This window comes from Dermacentor albipictus, chromosome 1 (genome assembly GCF_038994185.2).
Source record: "Dermacentor albipictus isolate Rhodes 1998 colony chromosome 1, USDA_Dalb.pri_finalv2, whole genome shotgun sequence".
NCBI classification, from domain to species: domain Eukaryota; kingdom Metazoa; phylum Arthropoda; class Arachnida; order Ixodida; family Ixodidae; genus Dermacentor; species Dermacentor albipictus.
The window spans coordinates 215,383,790-215,400,216 of record NC_091821.1 but is presented as its reverse complement, the minus strand read 5'-3'; the positions used below and the strand labels follow the sequence as shown (position 1 = coordinate 215,400,216).

The following is a 16,427-nucleotide window of genomic DNA, read 5'->3' as shown; positions in this document are numbered from 1 at the left end:
GATGCGGGAACTTAAGGTGGAGCTTAAGTAGGCGTCGCCGCCCGTATTTCGTTCTTGCGCTTTTTCTGGCGTTGAGTGAGAAACTCTATGTTTTCTGGCTTACCAAAAGTCTTATCGTTGTAAGAGTGGTGTTTTGGTGTTGTAGAACGGTAATTTACTGGTGCAGAAGAAATCATTTTTCACTTTAGGATCCCCTTAAAGAAAGGAAATGCGGACAAGACAGATGATGGTTATCGTTGTATGGCAAAAGGGTGTAATTTTGCTTAAGAGTGTGTAGTTCGTTTCTAAGGAAACTGAAACTAAACTAAAACTTCATGATTACCATCAGACTAATCGGCATACTATATCACAGAACACGTACAACCAATACTACAGTGTTGGTTCCTTATTCCCTTGCTATTATCACCATCAGGGTTTTTCCTTCTCACTTTCCATTTGCTTTTTTTTTTCGCTTATTTCCTTTGTCGCTAGGGGGTTTGGAGTCGAGCAAATACGAAGTGACGTATTTTACGTAAATGCATCCGGGTAACTCGGTACTACAATGGCGACAATGAATCAGGCTTTTAGTAAAACTGAATCTACAACATCGTATTCGCAGCAACCAACTGATCGTTTGAAGTTGTTGTACCCCACAGTGAATGAAGAAGAAACTCCTCTTCCACGTTCTTGGAGCCCAAAGGACAAATTCACCTACATAGGCTTGTCACAAAACAATCTTCGAGTACACTATAAAGGTTAGTGGAACTGCAAGCGCCTCTGAAGTAATTTGCTTATGATGCTTTCACATATTTTACTATCATTTCGCAAGCGTCTAAATTCTGATCAGAGTGTTGTTACTGTAGTAATACTGTAGCGTTGTGCAATGCGTTTGCGATGCCTAGCTGTGGCGTCGTGACGCATATGAAGTTTCAGCTGTTCGCGGCCGAGCAAGCTGCTGACAGCTAGCGTTCGAGCAGTTTCGGACGCTAACTTTCGTTTTACTTTCACTTAATTGTGTGACATCTAGATAGTTGCGATAGTTACCGTCGTTAGCTTTCTTTTGTACGAGAATTCAATATTGCGCTCATTGAGAACTAAAATTAAACACATTTATTGTTGCGCTTAGTGCTGCATTTATTTCGTAATTGTATTTACGGTGGTAATGCATCTCCGAATTGCTTCTCTTAGGCGTACTTCCCACTCCCTGCGTCTTATGGCGGTCATTGTCAATCATTGATGATCAAAATCTTGGGTACAGCTCGAGGTCGATAATTTACATTTGTTTGTTTACTATGTGAGCTGCACCAGCGCCTGCTGTACTTGCTTCACTAGGCCTACTGGCAATTTTACCCAATTCTGGAGTGCTGAAATTGCACTGTGTTCACATTGCTGTCTAAAATATTCGCTGCAGTAGAGCTTGGGCGCACTGCACATACTTGTGTTGCTGATAGAATTAATGACTATTGCGCAAATATTTGGTCAGCGTGTGTTGCGTTCTGGTTATAGAACTGGTGAACTTGTGTTGCTGTCTTTCTTCATTTGTCGGGAATTTGGCGAGATGGCAAGATCTCAGTCCTCGTGATTTGAGTGTTGCTGGTGCACTGATCGATATAAGAAATAAATGGTTGGCACCAAAGTTGCTATAAAAGTAAAAGGATCATTGTTGCGTTACATATACATAGAGTATACTACATAGGCGGAACCCCACCTTTAAATGTACTGCAATTACAGTTAATGCAATTAAAATTCACTCATATATATGGGGGTTTCCATAAACCATTGAATACGTATGGATCACATTTTCAAGTGTACTAGTAAATGAATGTGCTGTGTGTGTCTCCTACGACAAGTGCACATAGCACATCCATGACGTGCTATTGGGTATCCACTCATCATTTTCACTGGGGTGTGTTAATTCTTTATTGTTCATAGCTTTGCTATTTGAACTGATTACACAGCTGTTTTTATTAGTTTTTTACAGGTTTGCTCTGTAGAATACATTTTTTACCTATCTCTTAATCACCTGAGAAAATGCCTCTGGCCCAGATTGCCATTTTAGTCAGTTTAGCATGCACACACACAAAAGACCATGTAACCAATATTTGTTATGTGCTTTCCTGTAGGTGTTGGCAAGAATCACAAAGACGCCGCTAGTGTTCGTGCCACACATCCAATTCCTGCAGCATGTGGCCTATATTACTTTGAAGTGAAGATCGTCAGTAAAGGCAGAGATGGCTACATGGGTGTGGGCCTGTCTGCTCAGGGTGTCAACATGAACAGACTTCCTGGTCAGTTTCTGGACTTGCTTTGGTGATGTAGTATCTGTGTTCAGTATATTTTTATCATTATGTATGTTCATTGAGATGAAGCAAAATGCTCTCTTTTGTAAAGTTCAACCCAATAGCAAAAGTAAGTCTGCCGGTATAAGCATTGTTGCCCCCGTGGACATCAAAGACAATATGTGTGTTTATGCATTCATGTGCAATTACATAGTGCTGTTAAGACAGATTTGTAACAGACCTGCTTCATTCAGCTGTAGGCAACAGCATGCTTGAACTACATCAGTCAAACTGCCACATCTGCTGCATGCAGGTTAGTGCAGAATCTAGCGCTGAATCGTACGCCAGCATACAAGAGCCCTGTTTATGCGATGGAGCTTTGTCTGAAGCACATGACTTGCTTTCATGGCCTTTTTTTCTTTTTGTGCTTCCTAAATATATTGTACTCTTGAAAAGAACAATATATTTTCATGGCACATTTTTGAATATGGTGTTGCACATTTACACCTTTGAAGCTTTAAGTTACTTCACTCTGATTTTCTTAATGCAGGATACTCGTGGGGAAAAAAAAAGGCAAGATGCATGCAGCATTCAATGCCTCCATTTATTTGTTGTGTGACTTGTTTCCATCTGTATAAAATTGCCTTTTGTTCTCATACTAAGGTTGCTTGAATTAACATTTTCTTTTTCATAATAAATTGGCACAATGTTTTTCCTTTTGTGGGAGGGATCAACAATCAATGTTACCATGTATATGTGTGCTAAACTTAGCCTGAAGTGAGCTCTGGCTTAACAAGACCGTCTACTGTCCAGAATGCCTTGAAATTGTGTGCCACCGTGAAGATTGTGTCACAAAATGACAGAAACAAGCATGGGTTCATTCCTGAAATACAAATTTGTATGTTTAATTTTATGTAGAAAGCCTCCAAAGGTTTCCAACACACAACAGAGAAACATTGTAACTAGATAAGTTGTCGTCACACATGCTCCCCGATAAATATGCATGCCTTACTTATGCGCTGGACCTTTTGCACCTTTACTTTATCTCTGTGGGTGCAATTACAAAGAGTTTATTCTGTAAAGTGGCACTGCTTTTTGCTCCATGTATTATCACATAGCAGGGGCTCAGAATTTTTGGATTAATCCAATAAACTCTGAAAAGCGCTCAGTGGCAAAAAAAAAAGAAAGAACATATTTGGATTTATCTGAACAATTTAGAATTTTGGGGCCCTCAGTTCTGGTCATGTGACCATGCTCTGACTACGTTTGTAGAAAAAGTGTGAGAAGCTGAAAGCATTTTTCATGACAACCAACTCGCACAACTGAGGTTCTTCAAGCTGAGAGAAATTCAAATAAGCTACTCTCAACAGTTAAAACTAAAAGCGGAGTCTACTCTTGTATAATGTGTACTGTCTCTATGCCATGCACCTTCTGGCACTGCTAAGTTGATGAAATGGCACATCTGCAAGAACTTTTGTGCGGATGTCAACTATGTGCTTGACATTGTCGACAATAGGAAGTGCTGTGAAGTCATTAACAGCTTCTAAAAATACTACAACAGCAAGTCATTCTGGTGGTGCACTCAGATTCGTGAACCCAGATGTTAAGGTGGAACTGCCAACATTGTTCAAAATGTATGAGCAGTTGTTTTCTGTTGTTTTACTACTGGAGCATTGCAGTGCACCTTGCTGGCAAGAGTTCTCAATATCAGCCGTATGCCCTTGAATAAATTGTTGAGCCTGTAGTTTTCTGGAGAATGCATGCCTGAGACTGGCCAGTCCTTTCATGTACTGAGCTGGATGTACTGAATCTTCATGTATGCCGTGCGAATGTTGAAAGGGCATTCTTGATGTTTAATTCTCAAATTGGAAAGAGTGCACCACTATGCTTGAGCCAGTATCAATAAATATGCCATATATATTACAGTAAATCAAACCTTCTGCTATTATAAAGTTGTCTCTAAATAAAAAAGTTCCTGTGACTGACTGTTTCTGTTCCTGTTCAAGGCTGTCTTAGTGATGCGGGTGAAGCTGAGATTGCAGTGCTTTTAAAGAGCCCTAAAACCCCCACATTTTATTGCATCATAAAAGAAAGCTCTGCTAAACTCCGATTTTTTAGATTGAATTTCGTCTTGCATGGCCCCAAAATAAACTGAAAATGCAGAACTCTTCTACACATAGTCTACTACGCAGCATTTGTGCCCATTTTAGTATACCTGGCACTTAACTCATGTGTTTCATGTGTGCTCCTGTCTCCCTACCGGCTTCCTCTTTCATGCCTCGATGTTGTTTCCATTCTCTTTTGTGGTTAGTCTCATCAGAGCGCCTTTCTAGGCAGTGCTGCCATCAGGCAAGCACCCTCACTGCCTCTCTTAAAACTGCGCAGTTAGCTGGAATGCATTTAAAAGAAAAAAAGTGTCATGTATTGAATTAGAAGTTTTAAAGAAAGCTTTTTTCAATTTGTAGACCTTTTTTGAGTATTTAATTGCGCATCTTTCTAGTTCAGCTCTTGCAGCACACAGTGGCAATTGCCCTCAGTGTTGCCGACACCTGTACACATTATTTGAGGGATCTTGCAAAACTTATATATATATATATATATATATATATATATATATATATATATATATATATATATAACATTGTTTATTCTGCTCATGAGTCCTGAAGACCCCCTTTCATCGGTGATTAATTCATTTCACTGTTTAAGGGGAATATGGTAGCATGTGGCCAATGCTCTGTGCTACAGGAGAAACAAGTGCCATAGAAAATAAATTGCAGACGCAGAAGGGGTTACTTGAGGTGCTGTACATTGAGTGCCAGATGTCTTATTACTTAAGTGGTCACTTGTACTATGTTCTTCCAGAAGACAGTACTTGACAGTTACAGACAGCGTGCCAACACCCATCTGCAACTGCACACTAACTTTGAAAGCACTTGCATCTGGCACTGAGTAGCATGCCAGCCAGACTTATTTCCAGCCTGTTTTTATCTGTTTATTGCCTCACTGCTGTTTGTTTGAAAGGCCAAGTGCCAAAATTGATCCTACTTGTTTACAACGGACAGAAACATGGTATAATTTTTGTATTAAAGTGTCAAGTGCAGATATGCATTTCTGAAATTTTTTATACGTCTTACTCACTGTTATGCATGAGACAGCACTGTTGCAAAAGAATTGCATTAAGTGCTAGATCTAGTGTTAAGGCTGAAACATTGCTGATTAGTGTTGTGTTCACTTTTGGTGCAGCTTATGATTGGCTAACTTTAGCTGCAAATAAGTCGGTGCTTGCTAGTGTTGAATGCAAGACAGATTTACTGGCACTTATGTCACTTATGGCACTTTATCGATAGTGTAGGAAACTCACAGTATTTTTGGACTTTTTTTTTTTCAGGTTGGGACAAACATTCATATGGGTACCATGGTGATGATGGCCATAGTTTTTGCTCTAGTGGTACTGGCCAGCCTTACGGCCCAACGTTCACAACTGGCGATGTGATTGGTTGTGGTGTCAACCTTATTGACAACTTGTGCTTCTACACAAAGAATGGCCATAACCTTGGGGTTGCCTTTACAGACTTACCGGTGAGGGGATAGCTGTGTTTAGGCCTCTAGCATAAGATATGCAAATGGTTAAGTTACAATTACTTTACAGAATATTTTACCTTTTAGGTAAAGAATGTCTTGTTAACTGCATAATCTTGTTATAGATATCTGCATGTGTAATTGAATACCATGGTTTATGGGGGCAAATTTCTTGTGGTCAAGTTTGGCTTTTTGAGCAAAATGAATGAGTTGTAATGTTTGTAGGCAGTGAAATGCTGGAGTGGTTTTTCGTGCATATTGATACCATGTAATGAAGGGAGAGTACCTTACTGTCATATGTTGGTAAAATTCAAATAAGTGGGAGTATTCAATTAGTGAAATTTTCTAATTGAATGAAATGCAATTATTCAAGAAAAATGACCTTTAAATATTGGAACATTTTCATATTTTTAAGCAAGTGAAATAAACATTCCATGAAGTCCATTTAGTAAAGAGAGTTGTATATTTATATCATTTGATATATGTAATGCCTTTTAAAATAAGACACCCAGTCAACTGAGGAGATTGTTAATGAGATTGAAAGGTGATGGTACCTGGAGCTCGATGACATTGACAGTAATCATAAAAGAAAAGGAGCAACACACCACAAGATGCACATAGAGTTTTGTGTTCATTGGATGAGCTGAGTCCAAAAAAAAAAAATTATGGGGTCTTATGTGCCAAAACCACAATCTAATTATGAGGCATGCCATAGGGGTGAACTCCGGAAATTTGGACCACCTGGGGTTCTTTAACGTGCACCTAAATCTAAGTACATGGGTGTTTTTGCATTTCGCCCTATCAGAATGCAGCCACCGGGGCCGGGATTTAATCACGCGACCTCGTGCTTAGCAGCCCAACACCTTAGCCGCTAAGCAGCCACGGTGGGTGAGCTAAGTGTAATGCTACAGAATGCTAATATGGTGAGAATGGATAAAATAAATTGTTTTGTCTAAGTCGTTACGCAGGAAATCTGTAAGCTCTCTGAAAGGCTAGGTATTATTATTGAATGACAGGAAATTATTGAAAACAAGTTATTATAGCCGAACCTCAGAATAACAAACACAGATGTATCAAAGTGAATATAAAATTTGGTTGGTCGCACTTTATTCAATAGAGTAAACTCCTCCTTTAAATGAAACCAAAAATGTGTGATTGGACACAATATCAGTTAGAGCGAAGCAAATTTGTTTACACATGGCTAAAGATATTCATTCTAGCAGTAAAAATGCCAAATAGGCACTGACCATGGTTTAGATGCCACACAGTGTGCCACCCCCCCCCCCCCTTTTTTTTTTGCGTGATCCATGCGTGCAATGCTGTAAACATGGCAGCTGTCAACAGTTGCAGCCCTGTCTTGTTGGCACCAAACTGCAACTTTGGTTGCCAACCCACGGCACTGGTAAGGCCTAGCAGCCTAGGTAGTATGGTTGTGATGAAAAATTAGTTGACGACTGATGGAGTGACTGGTAGCAAGCCGGAAGCTTTCTACCAATATGTTTGTACCAGTAGGCATCACCAGAGATTGTGCTTAAGATTACCCACATGAGCTAGACTGATGGCCACATATAGTGGTGGAGTTAAGTCTGCATGCTGGCCTCGCCATGTCTGAAAAATCAGTTGGCAACTGTACTTACCAAGCGCAACCTGTAATTCATGGCGGAAACTTGCTTTGCTCCATGTTGAAATGGCACATTATGTATGTGCATGCATGAACGGCCTGGCCTGTGGCTTGGCTTGGTTGGATCGTAGCCAGTGTGGTCGTGTCGTGTGATCACAGTGATTGCATGGTTGTGTATTAGGGACACTGCAAAGCGCTGTAATTTATTGTTGTTCCCATGCCATGTATTTGCACAAGCTGCCAACGAGCCTTCAAAATCCACAGCGGACCGTTTGCTGTCCTGGCAGAGGCATCACGCTTGTGTTTTATTTTTATTTTTTATTTTTATTAACATGATCAGTGATCACATTTATCTCTCATTTTCATGATACTTGTAATGAATACCGGATATAATGATGTTACTTTTGTCTTGTATGCAACTTCAAAATTCATTGCAACGAGGTTCAACTTCATTATTTTTTTATTTACAGACACTACCGGGCTTTATTAGAACGTAGACGGGTGGCTATACACAACTCAAACCATGGCAGTAAACACACAATTGTGTTATAGGATTGAAGTACAGTGTGATCATCCACTAGCAGAGAATATTAAGTGCTAGTACTAACAACAGTTGTGAATGAAGGAAGATAACTTTTCATAGTTTTGGTATAACATTTTCTGTAAGTCTATTTGTCTCGGGCTAATTTTAAGGATAACTAATACCAAACGCAGTCTTTCGAGAGCCGTTGTTCTACATTTGTACTATGTTTCGTGTAACCCACAGTATTGTCTCATTTATGTATCAGCTTCTATCAGCTAATGCATGGTTGCCAAATAAAAGATTTACTTTCTGATAAAGTGAAGATAGAGCACTTTCTATGGGAACAGGAGTAAATCGTTGAAGGAGTGCACATCGTTGAACCTGTTCAAATTTTGTGATTAGTGTTTTAGTCTGTGGATATGCGTCTTTAAGTTTGAGTCTTATTAACATATTATGAGCTGTTAGCCTTGTGTCTTGTAGCCTAGTAGCCTAGTATTTTGTTGGCTTTGCCGACTATATTATCCGTATGCATTGTCAAGAGTAAATGTGACATAATGTGGACCCTCATGTAAAGTGGATGCATAATTTAGTGGTCAGTGTTCATGCATTATCTGCTTCATATGGTTGCTCAAAAAAGGGGGCTATTTCACAACAGTTGTGGCTCTCCAGCAGCTAGACTAAAAACAGTTACTACTTGCATCTGCATTTCTCTCCGTAGACTTGAATAAGTGTTGTTATGCATATTAGAAAAGAAAGAAATAATAAATAATTTTGAACAGTCAATTGTCAAATCAAATACAGATGGAATAGCAAAGACTATTGGATTTGTATTCAGAATTCCAAATATTTGCAAACGCATACAAATAATATGTTTCCTTTACTAAAGCTTTCTACACATGTTGGTGCTATAGCTAAGTTGTTATACAATGTGCGAACAATTTTCGTTAACATCAAATCTACTTTAATGATTCGCAGGATGCACAGAGATTTGCACAATTAATAGTTGTAGTCCACTTGTAATAGTACTTCACATACAGCAATATTTTTGCCGACTATATTAAACAAAAGGTGCCAAACACCACCCAATATGTAATGGTATATTGTATAATTATCAGGTTTGCTTAGGCAGCATCATATAATATGAACTGCACTGTATCCAGTAGTCTGATGTAGTAGAATGAATGTATAGCAAGCTCCGGTTGTTTGTTATACACCTGTTTGAAAACAGTGCAATAAATGGAACACATGCACTGGACTATTTCTGATGAACTACAGCATTTCATAACTGAAAAGACAGTAAAAAAACTATTTCAATTACGGTCATCTCTTTATAATTATCCAAAAAATAATATAAAGTAGTAAAAATACTTTAATATAATGTTTGGCATAAACTGAAGTAAGTTTTTAATTACTTTATAGCTCAGGCATTTTATTTAGCATCCAATGATTAATGTCAACATTGCAGTTGAATGATTCCAAATAGGGTGATTGTCAATGCCATTGTAAAGTGTGTAAGGTTCTGTCAACACTGCTTCACTTCAGCAAAAACTGCAACAAAACCAGACACCACGAGTAACACATGGTTGCACATTTTGATAATGTTCTTACATGCTCAGAGTTGAGTACTGCTTCCTCATGTTGAAGCTCCTTGAGCCCACATATCTTTATTTGAATTTAAATTAAAGTTTGGGTTATCTGAAGTTTAGTAAAATGTTAAGTGTGGTAAAATTAGCAGTAAGATAACACAGAAAAGCATGCAAGAACAATAAATTGGGAACCTCTGGGATTTCAGAGCCATAAACGCACAACCATATCGGTGATGCAAATTCGTAGTGACCACTTCCAACACGCATGGCAGTTTTATTGTCACATTGTTGGAACGGTTAAGACTTCAACACTGCTGAAAGTGCGAGTTAAGAATCTAACTCTTTATTGGTTTGAACTTAGGCCCAAAAAGACAGGCAACTGTTAAACCACGACGATAGCGTTGAGCATAGTCATTGTGTCCAAAATTCGCAGGTAAAGTTCATCCGCTATTTATACTGTAAGTGCTCCTTACGTTCTTTTATCTTTTTTATTGTATATAGTCATCATTGTCGTACACCTCATCTTCTTCTTGGAGTTCTGCCTAGGAGCAGCCGAATAAAAGCACTGGTTTGGCTTTATGTCTTAGAAGTGGTAGAGGCATGGTGATGAAGTCTGGCTGTGAAATCCTGTTCGCAAACATGGCTTGTGTGGGAAATTCCTTCATCAATACCTTGGCCCTTACATCTCCAGTGTCAATCTTTGGCAAAAAGACTGGTCAATTATCGCATCACACCGGTCTACTCAGTGTCTAGTCACCGTCGCTGCATTGTAGAAATTGTTCATGTTTCATTGAATTTTGCAGCCAGGCAAACAAAATAGCGCTTCTGTTAAATGAGGAATCAGTGCTAGTGCTCTTTATGCTCCTCTTCTTTATAATCATCATGATCTTAGACCTCATCTTTTGGGTGTTCTGTCTAGGTGCTGCCAAATGAATGTGTTGGGTTGCCCTCAGTCTTACAATGCATGTGTCACTGCACATTACAGAGTAATTGCTGGTGCTCACATACAGTAAAAAAAGTACAAGACTTTTTTTTTTGCTGTAGAATCAGCGTCCACATTCTACAAATTTCAATGCATGTTGGCACATCTTGTGCTGAGCAGTAACTATTTAACAGTGATAATCCAGGAAAATATGGGTCACTTAAGGAAAATATGGGTCACTACCAGGAGGAGAACAATGCACATGTGGCATTGTTGAACATTCTTTACCTTAAAAATATTGTACTCTCAACCATCCTTGATGTATTGCTTACAAAAAAAGCCACTGTCTTCTTTGTCTAAGTGAGCCCCAAGATGAAAGTGGTTGCCTGGTCATTGACAAACAGTTGCAAGTTATGCCCTTTCAGATAGCCTCTGAAATACTTCAGTGCCATGACCTCTGCCAGTTCCTCTTTGTTGTTGTGTATTGTTGTTGCACCTTCAAAAACATTTACGAATTATAACCAGTCACTTTTAGCTTTTAGATAGTGAAGAGCGTCACGCTTCATGCCTGGCCAGGTAGCAGAGCGGCACAACTTTGGGAAAGTCTTAAGGCCACTCGCATGCCCGGCCAACCGTGAATCGTGGAAATAGCTCAAGGTGGCTTTCCTTAGACTGCGGGGTGTGCCTCCCTTGCTGTTAACGTAAGTTCTATTGGTAGAGGATGCATTTTTCTTCCATCCTTGTTCCATTGTGCGAAGCATCCATGTATAATTTGAGGGGCTTGCTGGAATCTGGCAGCAAGATAATTGGGTCTGAAGAATTCCAGACAAAGTGCTCGTAGGCTTCCTCATTGATCATTTTCTATGCGAAAGGAACATTTGAGTGAGCTTGGTGAGAGATGAGCTCTTCAGCATAGTCTGGCAAATACACACAGGCCTGTGAGCCTGAGGAATTGAGTGAATGAATATCGCAAGGTTCACAAGTTTCTTTTTTCCTCTGCACGGACTCTTCTTTTGTTGTTTCAATCTTGCCATGTGATACTATTCCAAGAAAAATGACCTGATTCTGGGAAAGACTTGCTCATTCTGCTGTTTATCCTCAATTTATATTTCCTCAAGGCTTCCAGGACTCATGAGAGGTGGTGTTGGGGTTCCTGTTTTGTATGAGAATAGATTATAATGGTGCCACTGTAGACATTGAAAAATTTCCTAGAAAATCACTGAGCACGCTAACATTAATTGTAGCAGTGTTACTTCTACACCTCTCTATAACATCTGTGTAGTTTCCACAGAAGTCTTTGTATATTGGACAGAGGGTTATTGCCCTAATGTCTTGAGTGATTGATAGTCATTGTACTTTATTGTGCCTTCATTACATTTTTGTGTACTGTACTTTGTTTACTTTCCTCGATATTTAAAAAGGCACAGTTAATTATTGCAGAATTGGGCAAGTGAAGATTTGTTAAAATTGTCTTAATGAATAATTAAAGAGTATTTATCTTCCTAATGATTGGCAGTAAAGCTTTAGTGGTAATTTGTGTGTGTTTTTTTTCTCCTTCCCCGTTTCAAATACACATCTTTTCTTTTGCAGCCCAATTTGTACCCTACAGTGGGTTTGCAAACACCAGGTGAGGTGGTGGATGCAAATTTCGGACAGTCTCCCTTTGTCTTTGACATTGAAGACATGATGAAGGTAATTTCACTATGAGTGCACATTTTTGCATTTTTTTTAGAACCTCAGTATGATTTGTCTAATACATTGTTGTTGGCTGAATTTGAAAGGAGCTGATGATGCGGACAAGGACTACAATAGAGAGGTTTCCGGTCAATGACAAGCAAGGTGAATGGCAGACTACATTACACAGGTACTGTCAGTTGTCATCTTCACTCAGTACTTTTGATTTTGCATTTCTAATCGCCCCCCGCCGGTACATTTCTTGATAAATGCTTAAACTTTCTGCACTCTCAAGTCTCCTCAAAGCCAATCTTTAACGCAGTGCTTGCTGCTTCAGCATCAGTAAGTGCAAGCACAAAGAGCAAAAAAAAAATGCATCAAAAATATGGACACTGTCACTTGACGAAGACAAGTATCTCAGATGTGGAACTAAAAGGAAGCCCTTTATTACATGTTCCACGAGCACTTGATTTCTGTTGTCTTCCAACACGCTTCTCATGATTGAGAAGACTTAAAGGGCCCCTCACCGGGCTACATAGCAAATCTTGGTTATAGAATGTTCCCAAGACTGCAAGAATTTGTCAAATCGCTTCCTTAACAGCCGAGACAGAAAAATTTCAGTGCCGTGAACCCATGATTTCAGGAGGCGAGCATCATTTCCAAGAGAGAGACTCGCTCCACTTGCCCCGTCAAGCCTCCGCAAGCAAATTTACTTGCCTGCGTTCTCTCATACCGAAGCTGGAGGATTGCGTGATGCATGCGTCATAGGCCCTGTCATTTTAAAAATTTTGTTGTTCTCTTTCGCTCTTTCGCTGTGCGGTACACTTTTGGTAATGGTTGTATGCGCAAGCTGTTGCCTTTGTCTCCTTTCACACAGCGCACAATTTTGCACACTGTGCATGAGAACATCTGACTAGCGGTAAAAGTCAGTGTTACACGAACACTGAGGCAGACACAAGCGGATCACGGAGTGTGATCGCGCGCGACTGCATGTAGTAACAAGCAGATGAATCAGAAGTACATCTCTCTTGCTGCGGTGCAAAGTAAAAGAAGAACATGCAGACATTCAGTTTGTGTATTTTATTTCTCTAAACTTTAATTCCTCTATTGAAGCAACAGATTACACAAATAACAGATTTTTTCTTGAATAATTCTCGAAGTCACGAGTCACTAAGAGAGAAGTCACAGCAAATACACATGTATGCAGGCGCACTAGCACGCGTACGTCATCCCTCCGGCTTGGAACGCGGCACCCGTGAGGAGAAGGGCAAACAGCATTTAGTTTGAAATTTCAGCTCTTTCCGTGGCACACAGCAATGTAATTCTTAGCAAGCACAATCGTCAGTATACATTGTATGCACTACGCTTGTCAGCTCAAAATGACCAGACCTGGTGAGGGGGCCCTTTAATCCATTGGGATCTTCCTGACAAGAACTGAAAGAACTAATTCATAAAGGTTAGTAAAGTTTTGGTAGTTAAAAGTCATACATGCACTGTGCACCCACATTGTAATGGATATTCAACTCGGCATCTCGTAGCACCTCTGTGGCAAAAGCCTGTTCCGGCTGGTTCAGGTCACAGCACAATGTTTGGTGAAACTGTGATATGTTTAGCAATTCAACAATCAAAATATGTTCAAGGTCTTGGTTCAGATCCTGTTTAATGTTGTCATCGTATCAGTCGTACTTGTGCTGCAGTAATGCTTGCTTAAACCTCCACCATCCAGATTGTCCAGTTGTGGAGACAACAAGTAGTTTAACCAATCATAGTGCTTTGGTGGCTTTGGTATTCTGCTGCTAAGCACAAGGTCGCATGTTCGATTCTCGGCTGCGGAGGCCGCGTTTTGCCTGGGCCAAATGTAAAAATGGTCATGTACTCAGATTTAAGTGCACATTAAAAAACCCTAGGTGGACAAAATTAATCCAGAGCCCTCCTCTACAGTGTCTTTCAAACCCGCTGGGAGTATCCCAGCCACGGCGGCCGCATTTCGATGGGGGCGAAATGCGGAAACACCCATGTATTAGATTCAGGTGCACGTTAAAGAACCCCAGGTGGTCAACTAAATTTCCTGAGTCCTCCACTACGAGTCCTCATAATCAGAAAGTGGTTGTGGCACGTAAAACCACATAATTTTCAAACCCGCTGTGCACTTTCAAGGCAATAAACCCACAATTTTTTTTTAGTCATACTTGTATGTTGCAGAAATTAAATAAGAATTTATCAAAAAAAACTTTTGTGTGTTAGGTTATGCTGAATTTTAAGCAGAAATTTTATATACAGAGAGGTTTTACCTAATGCCAGTTTTCATGGTATGAGGTACATGGTTAGCTCACAGAAGGTAATTCCTTAGTTATAATGTGTATTTGTTCATGCACATGTTAAAGTTATTTTCATTTGTGAACTTTGTTTCTGTGGCTTAGCTGTGGTTACTTCATGCGTGTGCAAGGTCGACTTGTAATTGAGCAGTGCAGTTAAAAACACTGTGCTGTTCGCATTGCTTCTGAGCTTTGGTATGTGGCTGTGTGAGATGTAAGCTACGTTTTCACAGTGGAGGTGCATGCATTACATACTTTTAATAGTACATAATGCTCTAAATAGTTTAAGTAGTATGGAGAGAAAGTGCTTGCACTCATCTCCTAATGAGCAAAAATGCTTCTCCAAAGCCTGCCTGCTTTGACAGTCAGTTTGTTGCTGCTATAATTGTTTGCTTATTATTGGTTTCTCTCTTTTCTGTTTATTTATTTTATTATTATTATTTGTTCCAGAGTTGTCCAGACTTACCTGATTCACCATGGTTACTGTGCCACAGCGGAAGCCTTTGCACGAAGTACTGGCCAGTCGTTTGACGAGGACCTTTCTTCCATTAAAAATAGGCAAAGTAAGTTCATGATGAGTTGTCGCTCTTTAGGTTTGCAATCTGGAAGCAGACTCCAAGTCTCAAAGTAATTGTACTTGATACACACTTCAGCATAATAATGAAATCTTCACATATCTCAACAGAAATATATTATTTGTGTCGTGTAAAATTTGACCAGAAACTTTTCTTTCCATTGACTGCAAGAGACTTGTGCCATTTAAATTTTACTGCAGTGTGTTTTGAAAAATTGTAGTGGGCATTTGTAAGCCTCTAGGAAGTCTCCTGTTCTACAGTCAAACCTTGCTAAAACAAAGCTGCATCTGACACGAAAATACCTTCATTTTATTTGATATTCCAGTTAAGCATGTATTCATCACACGCTGATATTGGTGGGAACTTCCTAGATTTACTTCATTATGTTGAAGTTCAGCCGCATACAACTGCCTGTTTGCTTCAGAATGTTTCTTAGTTTATGCGTAGACTCTCGTTACAGTAGACCTTGATAATCTGACATAAAACGTCATTTTTTTTCCGAAGTCCATAATATCCGAAACGCTTCACTTCCGAAACTTTCATCGCGATGTCTACCACCTTTATTGCAAAGAGTGAGTGACGGACGTCCAAAGTAAAAACAAACAAAAAAGTTAGTTTTGCCCGAAAGGGGAAGCATCGATCGCTATAGCAAATTAAGCAAGCTAGGCGTGGCAGCAGCAGTGAGCGAGTTGACCTTCATGCTGTCTCGCGGTTTAACGCGAACTAAACGTCCAAAGCACAGTACATACGAAGCTACTGGCGCTGGACGCACTTTTTCCACACTGGAGATCGCTTTCAAGATATGGCGCCTGCACGGGCGCACACTTTGTGCACATCGCAGATTGCTTTCAAGATAAAGCGCCCACACGGGCAAGCACTTTGTCCACATCTTAGATCGCTTTCAAGTTACAATGGCCTCGCCGTAAGCAGCCGCCGCTGGAGTAAAACCCCCCACTCTGTCGCCTCCCCGCTCCGTGCTTAGCGTGCGAAAGAAGACGCCACGTTTCCGCCCCGCCTTCCCTCACGTGCGCGATATTGAGCCGCAATCATCGGCTGACCCTCACAAGTCAGTTGTCAGCCTGTGTCAACACGGCACAAGTCCATTTTATACGCTCGATTTAAAAAAAAAAATGCCGATAATCTCATCCGCTGTAGCCGTTCATCCATTGTAGTGCGGTTTGTTAAAAGTGAACTTCATGGCATTAATAAAATAGGTAAACCAACTAAGGCTGAAATAGGGTTTGTTATATCTGAGTGAGTGAGTAAACATTATTCAGAGTATGCTGAGTTAGCACTGCTACTGTTATAAATTGACTTCTAAATTTTTTGCACAGAAAAGAAGTCAACTATTTACTTCCAGCATTCGTAGAA

General features: G+C 39.9%; 1 protein-coding gene across 1 annotated transcript in view; it reads left to right on the top strand.

The window, feature by feature from the left end:
• Positions 1-485: 485 nt before the first annotated feature.
• RanBPM (Ran-binding protein M) overlaps positions 486-16,427 on the top strand; it is a 63,162-nt gene continuing 47,220 nt past the window's right edge. The window contains exons 1-6 of the mRNA XM_070530866.1: positions 486-734; positions 2,103-2,267; positions 5,650-5,840; positions 12,083-12,184; positions 12,274-12,356; positions 14,932-15,044. Of these exons, the coding sequence (XP_070386967.1) occupies positions 542-734; positions 2,103-2,267; positions 5,650-5,840; positions 12,083-12,184; positions 12,274-12,356; positions 14,932-15,044 (847 nt within the window). The 5' untranslated portion in view covers positions 486-541. The remainder of the gene's footprint in view (positions 735-2,102; positions 2,268-5,649; positions 5,841-12,082; positions 12,185-12,273; positions 12,357-14,931; positions 15,045-16,427) is intronic.